Source organism: Phodopus roborovskii, unplaced genomic scaffold (assembly GCF_943737965.1).
Source record: "Phodopus roborovskii unplaced genomic scaffold, PHOROB, whole genome shotgun sequence".
Taxonomy (NCBI): Eukaryota; Metazoa; Chordata; class Mammalia; order Rodentia; family Cricetidae; genus Phodopus; species Phodopus roborovskii.
Genome location: NW_026126558.1, coordinates 21,167,185 through 21,182,594, shown reverse-complemented (window position 1 = coordinate 21,182,594; position 15,410 = coordinate 21,167,185). Strand labels below are relative to the sequence as shown.

General features: G+C 50.7%; 1 protein-coding gene across 1 annotated transcript in view; it reads left to right on the top strand.

Moving 5' to 3' along the window:
• Wwp2 (WW domain containing E3 ubiquitin protein ligase 2) overlaps nucleotides 1-14,265 on the top strand; it is a 121,717-nt gene extending 107,452 nt beyond the window's left edge. Inside the window, exons 11-24 of the mRNA XM_051201722.1 lie at nucleotides 1,815-1,869; nucleotides 4,635-4,716; nucleotides 5,224-5,352; nucleotides 5,776-5,851; nucleotides 6,098-6,169; nucleotides 6,363-6,451; nucleotides 8,435-8,594; nucleotides 9,846-9,979; nucleotides 10,289-10,429; nucleotides 10,918-11,038; nucleotides 11,254-11,358; nucleotides 12,162-12,258; nucleotides 12,411-12,483; nucleotides 12,576-14,265. Of these exons, the coding sequence (XP_051057679.1) occupies nucleotides 1,815-1,869; nucleotides 4,635-4,716; nucleotides 5,224-5,352; nucleotides 5,776-5,851; nucleotides 6,098-6,169; nucleotides 6,363-6,451; nucleotides 8,435-8,594; nucleotides 9,846-9,979; nucleotides 10,289-10,429; nucleotides 10,918-11,038; nucleotides 11,254-11,358; nucleotides 12,162-12,258; nucleotides 12,411-12,483; nucleotides 12,576-12,675 (1,434 nt within the window). The 3' untranslated portion in view covers nucleotides 12,676-14,265. The remainder of the gene's footprint in view (nucleotides 1-1,814; nucleotides 1,870-4,634; nucleotides 4,717-5,223; nucleotides 5,353-5,775; nucleotides 5,852-6,097; nucleotides 6,170-6,362; nucleotides 6,452-8,434; nucleotides 8,595-9,845; nucleotides 9,980-10,288; nucleotides 10,430-10,917; nucleotides 11,039-11,253; nucleotides 11,359-12,161; nucleotides 12,259-12,410; nucleotides 12,484-12,575) is intronic.
• Nucleotides 14,266-15,410: the final 1,145 nt, after the last annotated feature.

Here is a 15,410-nt window from a genome sequence, read left to right as displayed (position 1 = left end):
CTCTATGCAGCCCCAGATGGCCTGGGTTTTGCTGTGTGGATTGAACTCCAAGAGACCCATCTGCCTTTGCCTCCCAAGTGCTGGAATTAAAGGTCTATGTATGCCACCACACCTGACTTGTTTCAGTTGCAGGCTGAGCATGCTAGTTGCACTAGCATGTGTGAATACCTGTTATTCAGTCCCTGAAAACTGCGGAGTCATGCCTACTGCTCAGCACTGATCCACTGCCTTTGGTTTGGCTCGTACCTGTGGATGGATGCATTGTGTTTCACACTCATTCTTCAGCTTCTGCTGCTAAGTGCTTTCATGAAGACTTACCCCTTAACTCCAAAGCAGAGTCCAAAGAGTGTTACTGGGCACCACACCTCACCCTGACCTGCCCTTCTAGAACTCACCCCTACCTGATGGCCAATGTGAGCTGGGGAGAGTCTCAGCATTGGGGCATATCTGAGTTGGGATGGAGCTGGCAGTAACAGGCTCAGCCTGAGGCCAGCTTCCCCCAACTTTATGCAGCTTCCTTTATGCCATGTGGCAGGGGCCCTCTACTGAAAGGGACCCTGTCCTGTCAAGGCACCTATGGTTTCAAGACTTAAATGACTCTGTTGGAACTCACTTGGAAGAGGAGCCTGTATTGCCACCTTGGGAAGAAAGTTCCTCTGTCCCTTCAGTTGAGGTTGAGGGAGGGCTGCGTCGGGGTTGGTTGGCAGCTGAGCACCACCAGTATTTGCTCAAGCCCAGACTGAGCCCCATTCATCCTCCTGCTCGTGTGTGTGTGTGTGTGTGTGTGTGTGTGTGTGTGTGTGTGTGTGTGTGTGTGGTTCTGTCATCCCCAGATGGGGCCAGCCAGGTCTGCAGCCTGAAGTCTGCATTTAGAACTTGATCCCTAATATGATGATCAAATTCTAGTAAGTGAAATAAAAATGCTTGTGTGGGGGAGACAGGAGTACAACAGTGCTTGTTTTATTTAACTCTGCAAAGGCTCTGACTGCGCACCCCCCCCCCCGCTTCCCCAAGGCTATGAGAACTCTCCATCTACTGCAGCCCTTCCCCTGGGACCTTGAAGCAGAAATAGGCTGAAGGGGCACTAGTGTAAATAGTGATCCTTCCCCCTTCTCTTTCACCAGCCCCACCTCCCCAGACAGGCAAACCAGAACACTGAGCAACTTCAGGTTCAGGCTGAGAAAGAAGAAAGGTGCTTTGTGACAGGGAAGGAAAACATTCCTGGGGGAGGTGAGGGGCTTGGGGCATGAAAGTGCCCTCAGTCCTGGTGGATGCTGCACACCCAGGAGGGAGGTGGTGGGAGGAGGGCCAGGCCCCAGCCAGGAAGCCCTGGGCGTGGGCAGGGCTTGTGGGAATGATTTCATTGGAAAGGCCTGCGGTATTTTTTCCCCTCCTGTGTGTGGTTCTTGGAGAAAGTTGGAGGTGGTGAGGATTTCAGTTGCCTTAGCTGCGGGGAGCTGAGCAGAGGTCGGCAGTGAGCTGGCTGAGCTGGCGGGGAGCTTGCTCTGAGCCCTCCTGCCATGCTCAGGCCCGGCTTCTGGGGCCCTTGCCCACCTTCCTCGGAACACCTCTAACTCCACTAGTTCTCCCTGCCCCTAGCCCTGCATAGAGTGCTGCATAGAAATCTCTCTCTGGTTTTCCTTGAACAAAGACTTTAAAGGAGCAGATGCTATCTGAGGTCTTGCTGCATTCTCTGCTATAGGCTAGCTAAAATGTGGAAGTGAGTCTTTGGCTTTTCTACTTCTGTTGATCCATTTATTTTTCACCAGAGTTGCCTTTTTCTTAACTTCTATGTTCTGTTTTCTTGTATTTAGTCTTCGAGTGCTTCGTCTGACCATGATCCCCTGGGCCCCCTCCCGCCTGGCTGGGGTAAGTATTGAGTTGCTGGCTTCTGTTTGGCAGTCACAGCATTCTGTCCCCATCTCCTGCACGGTCTATCCTTTGGGTTTTCACTGCACTTTAAGGACACCCAGTTGGAGTAATGGCAGCAGTAGAGCCAGCAGGGTTCTCCTGTGCCACCATAGCAGCCATCTGCTACAGCTAACGAAAGATTTCCCTAAGTGACTATGGGGCTGTTTGCTTGAGTCCTGAGTTTCGGGCCAGTGACTCAAGAATCCACTGAATCCTATAGTTATTTTGACCTAGGTGGTGTCCACACAGACTTCTTTGTGATTGTGACTCTGGCATAAGGGGCCATCATAACAAGTCTTTCTTTGCAGCCGAGACACCGGAGGATGGGCACCATTTTGACTAGTGTCAACTGTTTTTGTTTGTGGTTCTGCTGTGAATGAGACCATAAGCCAGCAGAGATGCACACTGGGTATTGGTCCTGAGAGTGCAGCACTGCTTGTTAGTGGCTAGGGATCCGTTCACAACAGTAGCTGCTTCTCACCTATCCTGGGTCCTTGGTATGACTTGTCAAGGGTTAAGGCATAGGTATCCATTAAGGGCCAGACATCCATGACTTGGGAGAGATTGTAGGCTTCATTGCTATTCTAGGAAGGACTACTGTGCAAAAAAAAAGTGTCATTAGAAATGGCAAGACCCAGGAACTTCTGCAGCTTTCTGAGCTCAACAGGATTTTATTCCATCCTACAAGAGTCCCTGATGCCAAAGGGAGCAGTTTTCCCAGGAATAAGCAGGAGTTGGGTTTTGTTTCTTGTTAGGATAGTGGAAGATGGTAGGTGCTGGTTTGGTGGTGCTCGCAGATGGTCTTCCATGGCTAGGGAGGTGCCACTGGGATATGCTCCTTTGCCTGACTCCCTGGCCCCCAATGTAAGGTTACTAGCACCCCAGATACAAGTGGGTCAAACGTGAGAGTAAAACTTGGGAGTTCTGACATGGGCAGGGAAAGTGCATCAGGCTAAGCAGGAGTCTGCCGCATCATGGTAGCTGGTGACTTGGAGTCTAGACTGGAGTTTGGTTTTGGCTGTGCAGAGGCTGCACAGCTCTATCAGCTGCACTTTTTTTTTTCTTCTTCTTTTTTTAAGATAGTATTTCTCTGTGTAGCTTTGGAGCCCGTCCTGGCATTTGCTCTGTAGATGAGACTGGCTTCAAACTTAGGGATCCGCCTGCCTCTGCCACCCAAGTGCTGAGTTTAAAGGTGTGAGCCACTACCACCGGCTCAGCTGCAGTTACCTCTTTCTGTAGCAGTCTTACTCAATGACAGTTACCAGCGAGAGAACTATGGAAACTGGAAGGCAGCTCTCAGGTGGCAAGCATGTGAGGTAGGAGAAGAGGAGTCAGGCTCAGGGTCAGTGCTGACTGTGTCTGTTGGAAAAGCAGAAGTGCTCCATCAGTGAGAAAAGAACACTTTAGACTGGGTGTGGGGTGCTTGTCTGTAGCTGCAGCAGTGTGGAGGCCAAGGCAGGAGGAATGCTGGGGTCCAAGAGTTGGAAGAAAACACTGTGCCAAGAATGCAGTGTTTGGGGCTCAGGGTTGGGGTCCTCGAGGGATGTAGCATTACTGTCTCCTCCCAAATGGTAAGGAGAATGGAAAAACCTGTTTCTCTGCCTTCAAGTTTCAAGTGCCACTGTGTGCTCCTCCAAAGGGCCCCCATGGCTGCCCCTGTGGTTTGATGTGGGGAGGGCACCTCCCGTTTAGATCTGCATCTGCTCCCGAGCATCCTTGGCATGTGACAAATGTTCCTGAGTCCATTTGCTTCTAAAACATGGTGCTGCAGTGTTCACAAAAGGCTTTCTCTCCATCCCTGCACTACAGAAGGCTGCCCAGTAGATGCATAGGCCTCCAAGCAGCACAAGCCCAAGAGGCCAAGGGCTCAGACCCACTGGACAGATCACCCTTCTTTTTTATTGGTTTACAGTAGTGGCTCTTAAGCTAGGATAGCCAATCCCTCAGAAACGGTAGGGTAGGAACTGGGGTAGGCATGGGGACTGCTTTCTAAGGCCCAGCATACCCACTAGCTGGGGATTGCAAGTCTCTTAAGGTTCTGCCACTTCCTGTTCTTTCTTTCCTTTATTTTCTTAGCCTTGTGAGGGTGTGATTGAAAAAGTCTGTTTATAGTTTCAGTTGTGTAGACAACTGGTGAGGTAAAGTCAGACCTCAGACATAAAGGGATGTCTCAGCATGGTTTTAGAGGGAGGCAGGGGCTGCTGGTCTCCCCATTTCTTCCCCTTTGCAGTTTTTAGCTCCTGGCACTAATAATTGTTGTTTCTTTAGTTTTACTGTGTCACTGTAACAGTGAGTGCAGTTAGTGCTGCTTATTGCCAGGGTAGAAACAGCTTTGCGGCTCGGGAACTTCCTGGGAAAGGTAGCCTGTTGAAGCTTGGAGCTTGCTTTTGGTTTTCTTCCCCCCCCCCCCCACTCTGAGGCTGAGGGGCCTGGCAGGGTAGCCATACTGTACAGCTGAATGCAGTTATGTCCCTAGTTCAGCATCTATACTAACACACCACCCTTCCATCTGACATGGGCTGGGGAGGGGTGTACCCTTCCCCAGCCCTGCAACAGGGAAAGGCTCTTTGGTGACAAGTGTGACTGGGCCAGGCTCTTTCCTCTTAACCTTCTCTAATAGGGTGGTGATGGGAACAGAAATCCCAACTCATCACACAGGCAGCAGGAACCAAGGGACAGGCTGTTTGAATCTGATTATACTCTCCTTTTCTCTCCTGTGGCAGAGAAGAGGCAGGACAATGGACGGGTGTATTACGTGAACCACAACACACGCACTACCCAATGGGAGGACCCACGGACCCAGGGGTGAGGACTCAGGCTGAGGGTCCCTGGGGGATGGGGTGAGGGTTTCTGTGCAACTCCAACTGTGATCAAATAGCCTGTGTGTTTGCCTCACAATGCTAACATTAGGGGACCTTTAGCTTTTCATGAGGACCTAGGAATGTCAAAACACAAAGCAGTCTAGTGAGAGAGCATCACACTTTCCTGGGGGGCCACAGGGACATGGAAGGATGACACAGGCAGGCACTGAGAATTTGATTGCCAAAAAGTTGAGGGCACTCTTGCCCCTCAGAAGTAGGGCAGGGACACTTGGTGTCTCAAGCTGTTGCTACCCATTCATGACTGGCATTTTAGCCCCATAATAAAGGGCCCTTTTTGCACATGTCCTGTTATCTCACAATTTGAGTCTTGCTAGGTTCATGTCCTTGGTATGGAGGGCTCTGAAGAGCCTGGAGAAAGCAAAGTAGGACTTTGGAGACCCCAGCCTCTAACTAAGCATGTGGTAGCCCATAACCCCTCTTCTGTTTTTAGGATGATTCAGGAGCCAGCCCTGCCCCCAGGATGGGAGATGAAATACACCAGTGAGGGTGTGCGGTACTTTGTGGACCACAATACCCGAACCACTACCTTTAAGGATCCTCGCCCGGGGTTTGAGTCAGGGTAAGGACCTTTACAACCACAGCCTTGTCTCCCAGCACAACCCCAGTGTGTCCTGTTCAGCTGGCTGGGAAGGAGGGGATTTGTGTGCAGTGGCATCCTGTTCCACCAATAGATTTGAGTGTGTGTGTGTTGCTAGTCACTGCCTTCTAGCGCTAATGTGTGATGTCACCACTAAGGGGTGGGCTCCGGGGCCATCCTCCTTACTCAAGCAGGGTATGGAGGTGTATGACCTCTATAATAAGTGAGAGGTGTAGCATTGTCTCCGTGTGTCTGTCACTCCCAGCGGCAGGCACTTCTGTGTCTTGTTTTACTTCTCTTTAAATTCATAGAGCAGAGCATCTGCTTTCCCTAGGGCTCTCAGAAATGGGCTGCTCATTTTCTGAGAAATCAAACAGGTTCCAGCACATCCTTTCCTCTCGCCAGGACAAAACAAGGCTCACCTGGTGCCTACGACCGAAGTTTTCGGTGGAAGTATCACCAGTTCCGGTTCCTCTGCCACGTGAGTTCTGGTTTGGGGGCTTCCATGGGCGTGTGTGGCTGTTAAGAACTGTAAGCTTGGTCTCCCAGACCCACATAGCCCTGGGGTGCATGTGTCTTAGAAGGGTACAAGATGTTTGTCCCACTCTGAACTGCTTGTCTCTAAGGAGCAGGCTTCTATTCCTGGGGTTGTGTTGTCACTTGGGAGAGCCCATTGAGAGGGCACCCTTGGGAAGCCCCAGTTGAAGAGTTTTCCTTTCCTTTTCAGTCAAATGCCCTACCCAGCCATGTGAAGATCAGTGTTTCCAGGCAGACACTCTTTGAGGATTCTTTCCAACAGGTTAGAGAATATTATTGATGCTGGGATCCTGGTCTAAGCAGGCTTCCTCCCATCACCTAAACCCACCTCATGTCATAAGCATTGGTGACCGTATGTGCTAAATAGTAAGCTTTAGAGCCAGCCCCCTGCCCCCACATCCCTGCCTGCTGTGCTGGGGTCAGGGGCAGGATGGCCGGATGCCCTGTCTCCCCAGATTATGAACATGAAACCTTACGACCTGCGCCGCCGGCTCTACATCATCATGCGTGGTGAGGAGGGCCTGGACTACGGCGGCATCGCCAGGTAAGCTAAGGTGCCCCAAAGGCTGTGCTCTACCCCATGTCCCCTGGCTTCAGGGCTCATGGCTAGAAAGCTGCCGCCTCTATGCTGAGTTCTCCTGCATCAGCAGGGAGGCCCTGGTGTGATATTCAGATTCATCTCTTGGGTTGGGGTTGCAGCTCAGTTAAGGAAGGGTGCTTGTCTAATGAGCAGTCCTTGGGTTTGAGCACCAGCACCACATAAATGAGGCATGTTAACTCACATCTATAATTGTAGCACTTGAGCAATAAAAGCAGAAGGATTAGACAGCCAAGGCAGTCCTTGGCTACATAGCAAATTTGAGACCAGCATGGAACTCATGAGACCTTTTCTCCAAAAAGAAAAAGAAGAAAGTCCCATGATTAATCTCTAGTTGATACCAATGAGCCATGAAGCAGGGTCAGGCTTCAGCCCTTTGGTTACTAGATTATGGGGGTGCTGGAGGACTCTTGGGGAGGGGTATGGTGTATGGCTCTATGCCAGCCTGCATGTCATTTGTCTATACTTAAAAAACAACCTGTCAGGCTGTGTCAGTGGGCAGTGGCTAACTATTAGAGTCTGTGGCTCTCCCTTAAAATCACTCAGTTTTCCTCCTTTTTGAGGCACCCAAAGCAGGTGAAGTCAGGTTTCTCAGAGCGTATCTGATGTGTCCAAGCATGTCATGTACGTCAGTCAACAGAATCCCTAAAAAACCCAAAGCACTGTGCTACCTTCACCCCACAAAAGTTAGCAGGCTGTTTGGCAAAGCATCGCCTTGGACAACAGGCAGAGGCCCCTGGCAGTGAGAAGGAGCGTCTTGGCTGTGGTGACTCCTCATTCCGCTGACCTTGTGGTGGTGGGATATCTTCCTGCTTGGCATTGGGCTCACCCACCTCTGGTCCTGTTTGCTGGTGGTGTAATCTTCTGCATTGACCCCATCCTGCGAATGGATTGTTCTTTTTCCTGTGGTGACCTCTCCAGGCTGTGCTTGGTGGGCTTCTGGTGTGGCTTCCGCCCTGTGTGTCTCTCTCTGTGTCCTGCCAGTGGTTTTACCCTATGGTAGGTTACGTCATGCTGTTCTACCACAGGGTAGAACCACGGACAGGATACCGGGGCACCCTCTGCATCGAAGGACTCCGTCTACACAGCCACAAACAGACCAGCAGCCAGGGGCTGGCCCCCTTGACCTGTGTTCCCTGCTGGTTTAGCTCAAGCCCTGAAGGACCCTGAATTCTGGCTTATACTCAGGGTACAGATAGATGCTGAGTCATCTACTGGTTGGGCGTCAGTTGAGATAAATGTGTTCAAGTTTGGGTTCTGGGGTGAAGGGAAAGCAATTAAAATGAATGGGGTTTCTAGAGGCCAAATGAATCTCAGAACTTTCAGGGTTTGGGTTTTGGGAACATGCTACTGTATATTCTGCACATTGTACTACATACCAAGTTGGGTGGAGCAGGGTGGATACTGTTATAGGGCAGAAATGTCACTGTAATAAATGTATTTACGATTTCATTAAATTTTTTTATTTGGGGCATAGGTGTATATGTATGAGTTCTTATGGGCCATATAGCATGTGTGGAGGTCATAGGAAAACTTATGGAGATTCAGTTCTCATCTTTGACCAAATGGATCCCAGGGATTGAACTCGGGTTGTTAGGCTTGGATGCAAGAGCCTTTACCTGCTGAGCCTTCTTGCCGCCCAGTCTATAATATTTTAATATAGTACCTTTGTGCATGCAGTCCACAGCCCACAGTGATTCATGGTGGCCCTGGGAGTGAGGGGCCCCTTTGCCACCGGAAGCTCTAGATACTGTAATAAGTGTACTCTGGGAGCCAACAAGCACCCACACATTTTCCTCAGCACTCTCTTCAGGTGCCATTCTACTTCACCCAAGATCTGGGCTGGGCCGGCTTGCTGACCTCCCAGGACGAGAGTCAGGATGGCTCCCAGCACAGGGCTCCATTGTTCTGTCCTCTCTCCCCTCACAGAGAGTGGTTTTTCCTCCTGTCCCATGAGGTGCTCAACCCTATGTACTGTTTATTTGAATATGCTGGGAAGAACAACTACTGCCTACAAATCAACCCAGCCTCTTCCATCAACCCTGACCACCTCACCTACTTCCGCTTTATCGGCAGATTCATCGCCATGGTAAGGGGCCTGAGATCTCTGAGACAGGCATCCCCTGAGGAGGCTGGCTGTAGTCAACAGGAGGCAGCATTGACATAAGGAGCAGCCCTTAGGGACCAGGGTCCTGCCCTCTGTGTAGAACTCGCTGTGACTCTCCTATCTTCCTTATATAATTTCTAACCTGAAAATTAAAACACAAAAAGGCTAGGTAGTTGTGGAAAAGTGAGAGATTTCTAGTGGCCATCTGGGGCTCTCACAGGGTTTCTCATGTTACTTACTACACAGTAGCCCAGGGTCTTCACCTAAGTCCATGAGGACTTATAGGATGTGGCTAGGCCAAGCAAAGCCCTAACTGCCTGCCTGCTGCCTATTTCTTGGAGGTGCTGCATCTTTCATAAGCCACTATGGCAAGGGAACCTTTGGAAATGTCTGACAGAGTTGGCATCCAGCATGGGCTTAGGTCAGAGCCACAGTGAACTGGCTGGTGCAAGACGGGTGGGGGATGGGGGTGGGTTGAAGCAACCACAGTCACCTAGAAATACATGTTCAACGTAGTGGAGAGGGCCGTGCCATATGCCCTGTGGTGACCCACACTGAGTGGGGGTTGTACTCCAGTGCCTGACCCACACTGAGTGGGGGTCTATGAAGCTGTGCTGTGACTGTACTCCAGTGCCAGCTTTTGTTGATACCCTTACTCCGGCGTTCCCTTCTCTGGAATGCCAAGGGACTTGAGGCTCTGTCACTAAATATGGCCATCCCCATCATCTTGGTTCTTGGCTAAATGCTGGCAATGGCTCCAAAAGTGGGCTCATTCTTCCTGGGTCTAGAGAACCTGCCTGGCCCAGCAGCAGACAACGACAGATCAGTGAAACTCTAGACTATTACTCACCCTGGCTGCCAGCTTTTACCAGCCTTGGTGTCTGCATTATTTTTGGCCTCTTGTGCTACCCACTCAGAGTGCCAGTGAGTCAGGGCTGCCACCTGGAGCTGTTTTATGAACAAGTTTTCCCTGGTAGTGGGGGACAGGCCTTTGCTAGAAAGGGGAGTGGCCTGGCCAGTGTGCTGGGAAGACAGTGGGTCTGCTTTGCCTGTCTCTATGGCTTTCAGAAAAAAAGTGCTTGTTTCCCAGGCCTCCCCTTCAGCTAGGGCAGCTGGCTCTCAAGGGGTGTCCTCTCAGTGGGAGGGCAGCTGACACCCAAAGCACTCCTGAGGGAAGTCACCAAAGCCACCCAGGGAAGTCATACCCTTTCTCTCTGCCTCTTCCTTACCCAGGCTCTGTACCATGGGAAATTCATTGACACGGGCTTCACCCTTCCTTTCTACAAGAGGATGCTCAACAAGAGACCAACTCTGAAGGACCTAGAGTCTATTGACCCTGAGTTTTATAACTCCATTGTCTGGATCAAGTGAGTCCTGGCTTGCCCTGCTCTGATGGAGCCAGGCTCTGATTGGCCAGTTGGCACCCTGACCCTGACTTCCTCTACCAGAGAGATTCCTGGCTGCTTACCTCCCCGCCCCTGCCCCCCACACTCCAAGGCCTATAGAGATAAAAGTCTAGGTCCCCTGTAGGACAGTTCTCTCTCTAAAGCAGAAAATGTGCCAAGCCACTGTGCCTGGCCACTTGTGAGTTCCCAGTGCCTCTTGGATGCCTTAGGGCAGTCAAGGGTGAACCTTGGTAAGAAGGACATCTTCTCCCTTGGCCTCCTGTGTCCCAGAGAGAACAACCTAGAAGAGTGTGGCCTGGAGCTGTTCTTCATCCAGGATATGGAGATTCTGGGCAAGGTGACCACCCATGAGCTGAAGGAAGGCGGCGAGAGCATCCGAGTTACAGAAGAGAACAAGGAAGAGTACATCATGTGAGCCTCAGGCTTGGGGGAGGGGGCAGGTTACAGAGGAAGGGAAGCTGCCCTTGCTTTTTTTTGTACCATCTTTGATCAGGTGCCGGTGTGGGGCCCATAGTTTCCACAAACTGCAACAATATCCTAGGTTCATTTGTCTTGGCTGGTCACATAATGACTTGAGCTATGGATCTGGAGTCCCTGGTCTTGGTTACCAGCTCCAGTTGATCTTTTTGTGTTCAAGAGACTTCCCAACTTCAAGGAACTTTATAAAGAAATAAAAAGCTTAGATGTTTCCATCTCTCCTGACCCCGAAGGTTTTTGTGTCCAGTGTATTTTAGTCTTCCAGCTCTCCAGTACTGATGTACAAACCTCCCACTCACGTTCTTCAGGCTGGCTGGTGTATTCTATTAAACCATACAGATGTAAGTCTGAGGTTCAGATGTTAAAGGAATGCACCAAGCAGGGCAGTCTGGGCTCCATCAGTGTCTTGTCTTTGGTTTTAGGCTGCTGACTGACTGGCGATTCACCCGAGGTGTGGAAGAGCAGACTAAAGCCTTCCTGGATGGCTTCAATGAGGTGGCCCCTCTGGAGTGGCTGCGATATTTTGATGAGAAAGAGCTGGAGGTGGGTGCTAAAAGTTGTGGGCCCTTGACTTCAGTGCTTCTAGGGTACCCTGTTTCCCTACGCTTGCAGGGACATTGGCATTTCTGAAAAAAAGTGGCCGGTTGATCAGTTTAGGAGTCACCTACTGGTGAGAGGAGGCAGCACCATGAGGGCATGGAGCAGTGCCAGGGGGAGGCTTGGTGCAGGCAGGCTTGCTGACATGTCCCTCCCTACAGCTGATGCTCTGCGGCATGCAAGAGATAGACATGAACGACTGGCAGAAGAATGCCATCTACCGGCACTACACCAAGAGTAGCAAGCAGATCCAGTGGTTCTGGCAGGTGCGTTCTGGGCTTTGTCTCCCCTGTTAGGCTGAGGGCAAGGGTCTTGTCAGTTACCCAAAGGACATGAGACCTACCTAGACACCAGACACAAGGACCTTTCGTCTTTGACCCATTCTTCCCCTCCCCAACTTGGAAAAGTAGAGGATAAACCTATCTCTGGGCAGGATAGAGGTCGCTGGGAGCCAAGGGGACCCATGGCCAGGAAGTTCAGCTACAGCTGGCTGTGTGGTCTTCTGTCAGATGGGGTGAGAAATAAGGCACACATTTCTAGAAAAATGCAGTGAGCCCATTATCCTGAATTGAATGACTTGGTTCATAAATATATGTGGATTTTACAGCTGCTTAACAAGGAGAACGTGCATGGAAAAAGATAACTACAAATATATATCCGTGTGTGTGTGTGTGTGTGTGTGTGTGTTAAGTTTTTGTGGAGGTGTGCTTCACATCTCAGGTATTTTAAGGTGTTCAAGTTCAGTGACTTTAGCTCCTTGATTGTGCTGTGCAACTAACAGCATTATTCAACTCCAATACAGTTCATTTCCCCAAGAAGAAACAGTGTTTCCATCAAACAGCCACCCCTGACCTTAGAATGTCTTTAAAGAAGAATGTGGGGAGGGGGAGAAGGATGTCCGGCCCAGGATGTCCCTGAGACCAAGCAGTGTCCTATGGACACTTATGGGATGTTTCTGGTTGGTGTTTGTCTCCCCTGCCCAGTGTGGCCCCAACCTGGCCTGGAGATGTCCCTGCTAAGGTCTGAAGTGCTAGGCTAAGAGCACCCCTGACTCCTTGTGGAATTTCAGGTGGTGAAGGAGATGGACAATGAAAAGAGGATCCGGCTACTGCAATTTGTCACAGGAACCTGTCGCTTGCCTGTTGGGGGATTTGCTGAACTCATTGGTACGTTTTTTCCTTTGTCCTCCTGGGGCCTTGGCTGGGGGTGAAGACAGCCTGGAGCATGCACGTCATCCTGGAAGTTGGGGAGGGAAAGGGTCTTGCTTTGGGAAAGGCCATCGGTGTTGACACAAAGTCTACCTTGCCTTGGATGACAGGGAGCAATGGACCCCAGAAGTTCTGCATTGATAGAGTTGGCAAGGAGACCTGGCTACCCCGGAGCCACACATGGTGAGTTTGTTGGAGGCCTGGAGCCTGGCTGATGGGGGCAGGGTACCTGGGGCCTTGGCCTCCCCATGCCACTTTTCTTCTGTCCTTTACAGCTTCAACCGTCTGGATCTGCCACCCTACAAGAGCTATGAACAGCTGAAAGAGAAGCTGCTGTACGCCATCGAGGAGACGGAGGGTTTTGGACAGGAGTAGCTGAGGCTGTCCCTCCCATGCCCTCCAGCACATGTAGTCCTGAGTCCTTCCTGCCTGAGATGCCACTGACTGCACAGCCCTCAGGAGGCCCTTTTGGGTAGTGGCCCTGTATGGGACTGTGCTTTGATCATGTTGACGACTGAGGAGTGTGACCCCAAGGGCCCTGTTGCCCCTTTCTCCTACCTGATGATGGCAGTCTGGAATAAAGCCCCCTGTCACCTTTGACTCTGTCACCTGTTGCAGAGTCAGAGGGCTACCCCTCTACAAAATTGCCCCCTCCACTAGGACCAAGTCTGGGTGTGTGTGAGTGTGTGAGGGACCACACCCTGTCTCAGAGGGCTACCACAGGAACTGGGCCTCACATGTTAGGTGGGGAGATCTGCTGTGTGGGTTGACTGACCAAACCCAGAAAGCCAAAGGTCTTTGCCAGCAGACGAGACTCCGCTTTTGTAGACCTTTCCTAGAGTCTGTGGAGCAGGCCTGAGGGAGCACGTCCACATCAAATCTGTGCTTTTACTCCCTGGTGGGTGCAGCTGAGGGGACTGAGCAGCAAACACTAGTGCCACCAATCTGTCTCTTCCTAGCAAGCAAAGGGTTGAAGAAGCCACCACCTGTGTGTCAGTGGGAAGGAGACAGCAGACTCCCCAGACTTGGTCCTGTGACATAAACTTGAAGTATATTTGTATGTAGGGTTGCCTTCTCTTTTGTTTGGGTATGTTGTTGTCACCGCCTGTCAAGGAGCTGGTGCCCCAGGTGTTCTGGGTCCTTGAGGGGCTCAACACTCTTGATCCAATAGCTTCCCAAACAGCTGCTTCTCTCAGGAACCCGCTTAGCAGTTCCCCTAGCTCGAGGCTTGGCTCTGTGGCCTAGTGCAACCCTGCCACCCTCAAACTCTCTCCTGACAAGATCTCTTTGCTAGACCAGGCAGCCTCCAGTTAGGACCAGGTTGACAGTGCTGTCCCTCAGTGGCTTCTGGAGCTCACAGTGGCTTAGGATGGAGCATATCTTGGCCAGCTAAGTATGCTATGTAGGCATGAGGCTTTATCTGACCATGGGAAAAGACACTGGCTGGATTTATAGCACTCCTGACAGCCTCAGTGTAGGTCCACAGGCCCCTCCCGGGTGTCGGAGTGGTTATGGTGGCACACTCCCTCATGCAGGCTCCCTGTACAAACTGGCTCTGAGGCACCCCAGGCATGCTCTCAAACTAGTTACAGGAGCCTTCTGAGGACAGTTCCTTTCTACCTTCATCCTTTCCCAGTACAGCCTGTGGCCACCTTCCCCTGCAATTGCACATGCTGGTCTGAATGGCTCAGCTCACTGCTACTCACCCCTTCCTCTCCCATGCAATCTCTTCCCATACTCGCAATGCACATCACAGAAGCTGCTGCATGCTGGGTGGGGGGCCAGCTGCCAGCAAGGTCAGGAAGCATCAGGCTCACGGGTGTGCTTGTGTGTCTGTGTGTGTAATGGAAGTGTGTACAGAAAGGCCTGTGCTAGCTAGCACCAAGTGGATTGACAGATTGTTTTGTAATGCCTGCCCCTGCCTCAGTATTGCCAGTTTCTTGTGCAATAAACAATCAGCAGCCATGGGTGGTGTCAGTGTGGCTCTTTCCCCACATTCTGCCCTGGGACTTCCAGTCCAGCAGGTCTTCTAGGCTCTATAGGCCAGAGCAGAATGATAATGTCCCAGCCTTGCTACCTTTGAGAAGTTTGGGTACCAGTAACCAAGGTAGCCCTACTTTTGGAATGGGTAGCAAGTCCTTCTCCAGAGGTCACTTGCCTTAGCCCTTGTCACGGTGACTTACTCTCTCAGTAACAGTTGTCCTTTTTGGAGCAGAAGAGCTGAGATTTGGGTAGGGCTGTCATTCATTCAGGAAGTTAATCAAGTTGCATGAGTTCCATGACAAGGGATTCCTTTATGTTGAATTCGGGTCACACCTTGTCTTTCCATGTAATTATTTTGACAGGCAAGGGAATGCCCCTGCCACAAAAGGAGTGTAGAGAGATGACTCAGTAGTTTTTATTGCCCCACAGAGGACTCGGATTCAGTTCTCAGCATCTACATGGTGGCTCACACCATCTATAGCTCAAGTTCCAGGGGTCTGTTACCCCCTTTGACCTCTACAGGCACTAAACAGCATGCATAAACACATGCATTCAAACATTCATACATAAATATCACAAGAATCTTTTAAAAAGCCAAACAGGCATGTGATAAGTTGACACATTTGACATCGAAATGACTACACATTCTTTGTTTTGTTTTTTGTTTATTTGGGTCTCTCTGTGTAGCAGTGGCTATCCTAGAACTCACTCTGTAGACCAGGTTGGCCTCCAACTCAGAAATCTGCCTGATCTGCCTCCCGAGTGCTGGGATTAAAAGTGCATACCACCACAGCCCCACTAATGACTGTCACATTCTAAGCACACTGATTACAGGAGGTGGAGGCTGCCCCTCGAAGCTCATCTTATATTGGGGTGCTAGAGCTTGTTAAGCATGCAAGCGCAGCTCTATACCCTTCCAAAGGCTTTTTTCCACTTGATGGGGAAACACTATACTTCCATAAAAATTATTGGGGAACATTCATATGGTATACAGAAGTTTCATAGTAAAAATTTTTTTTCTTATTTTCTTGAGACAGGATCTCACTATGCAGCCCTAGCTGGCTGGGAACTTACTGTGTAGACTAGGCTGATCCTGAACTCAACGGCAGTCTGCCTGTTTCTGCCTC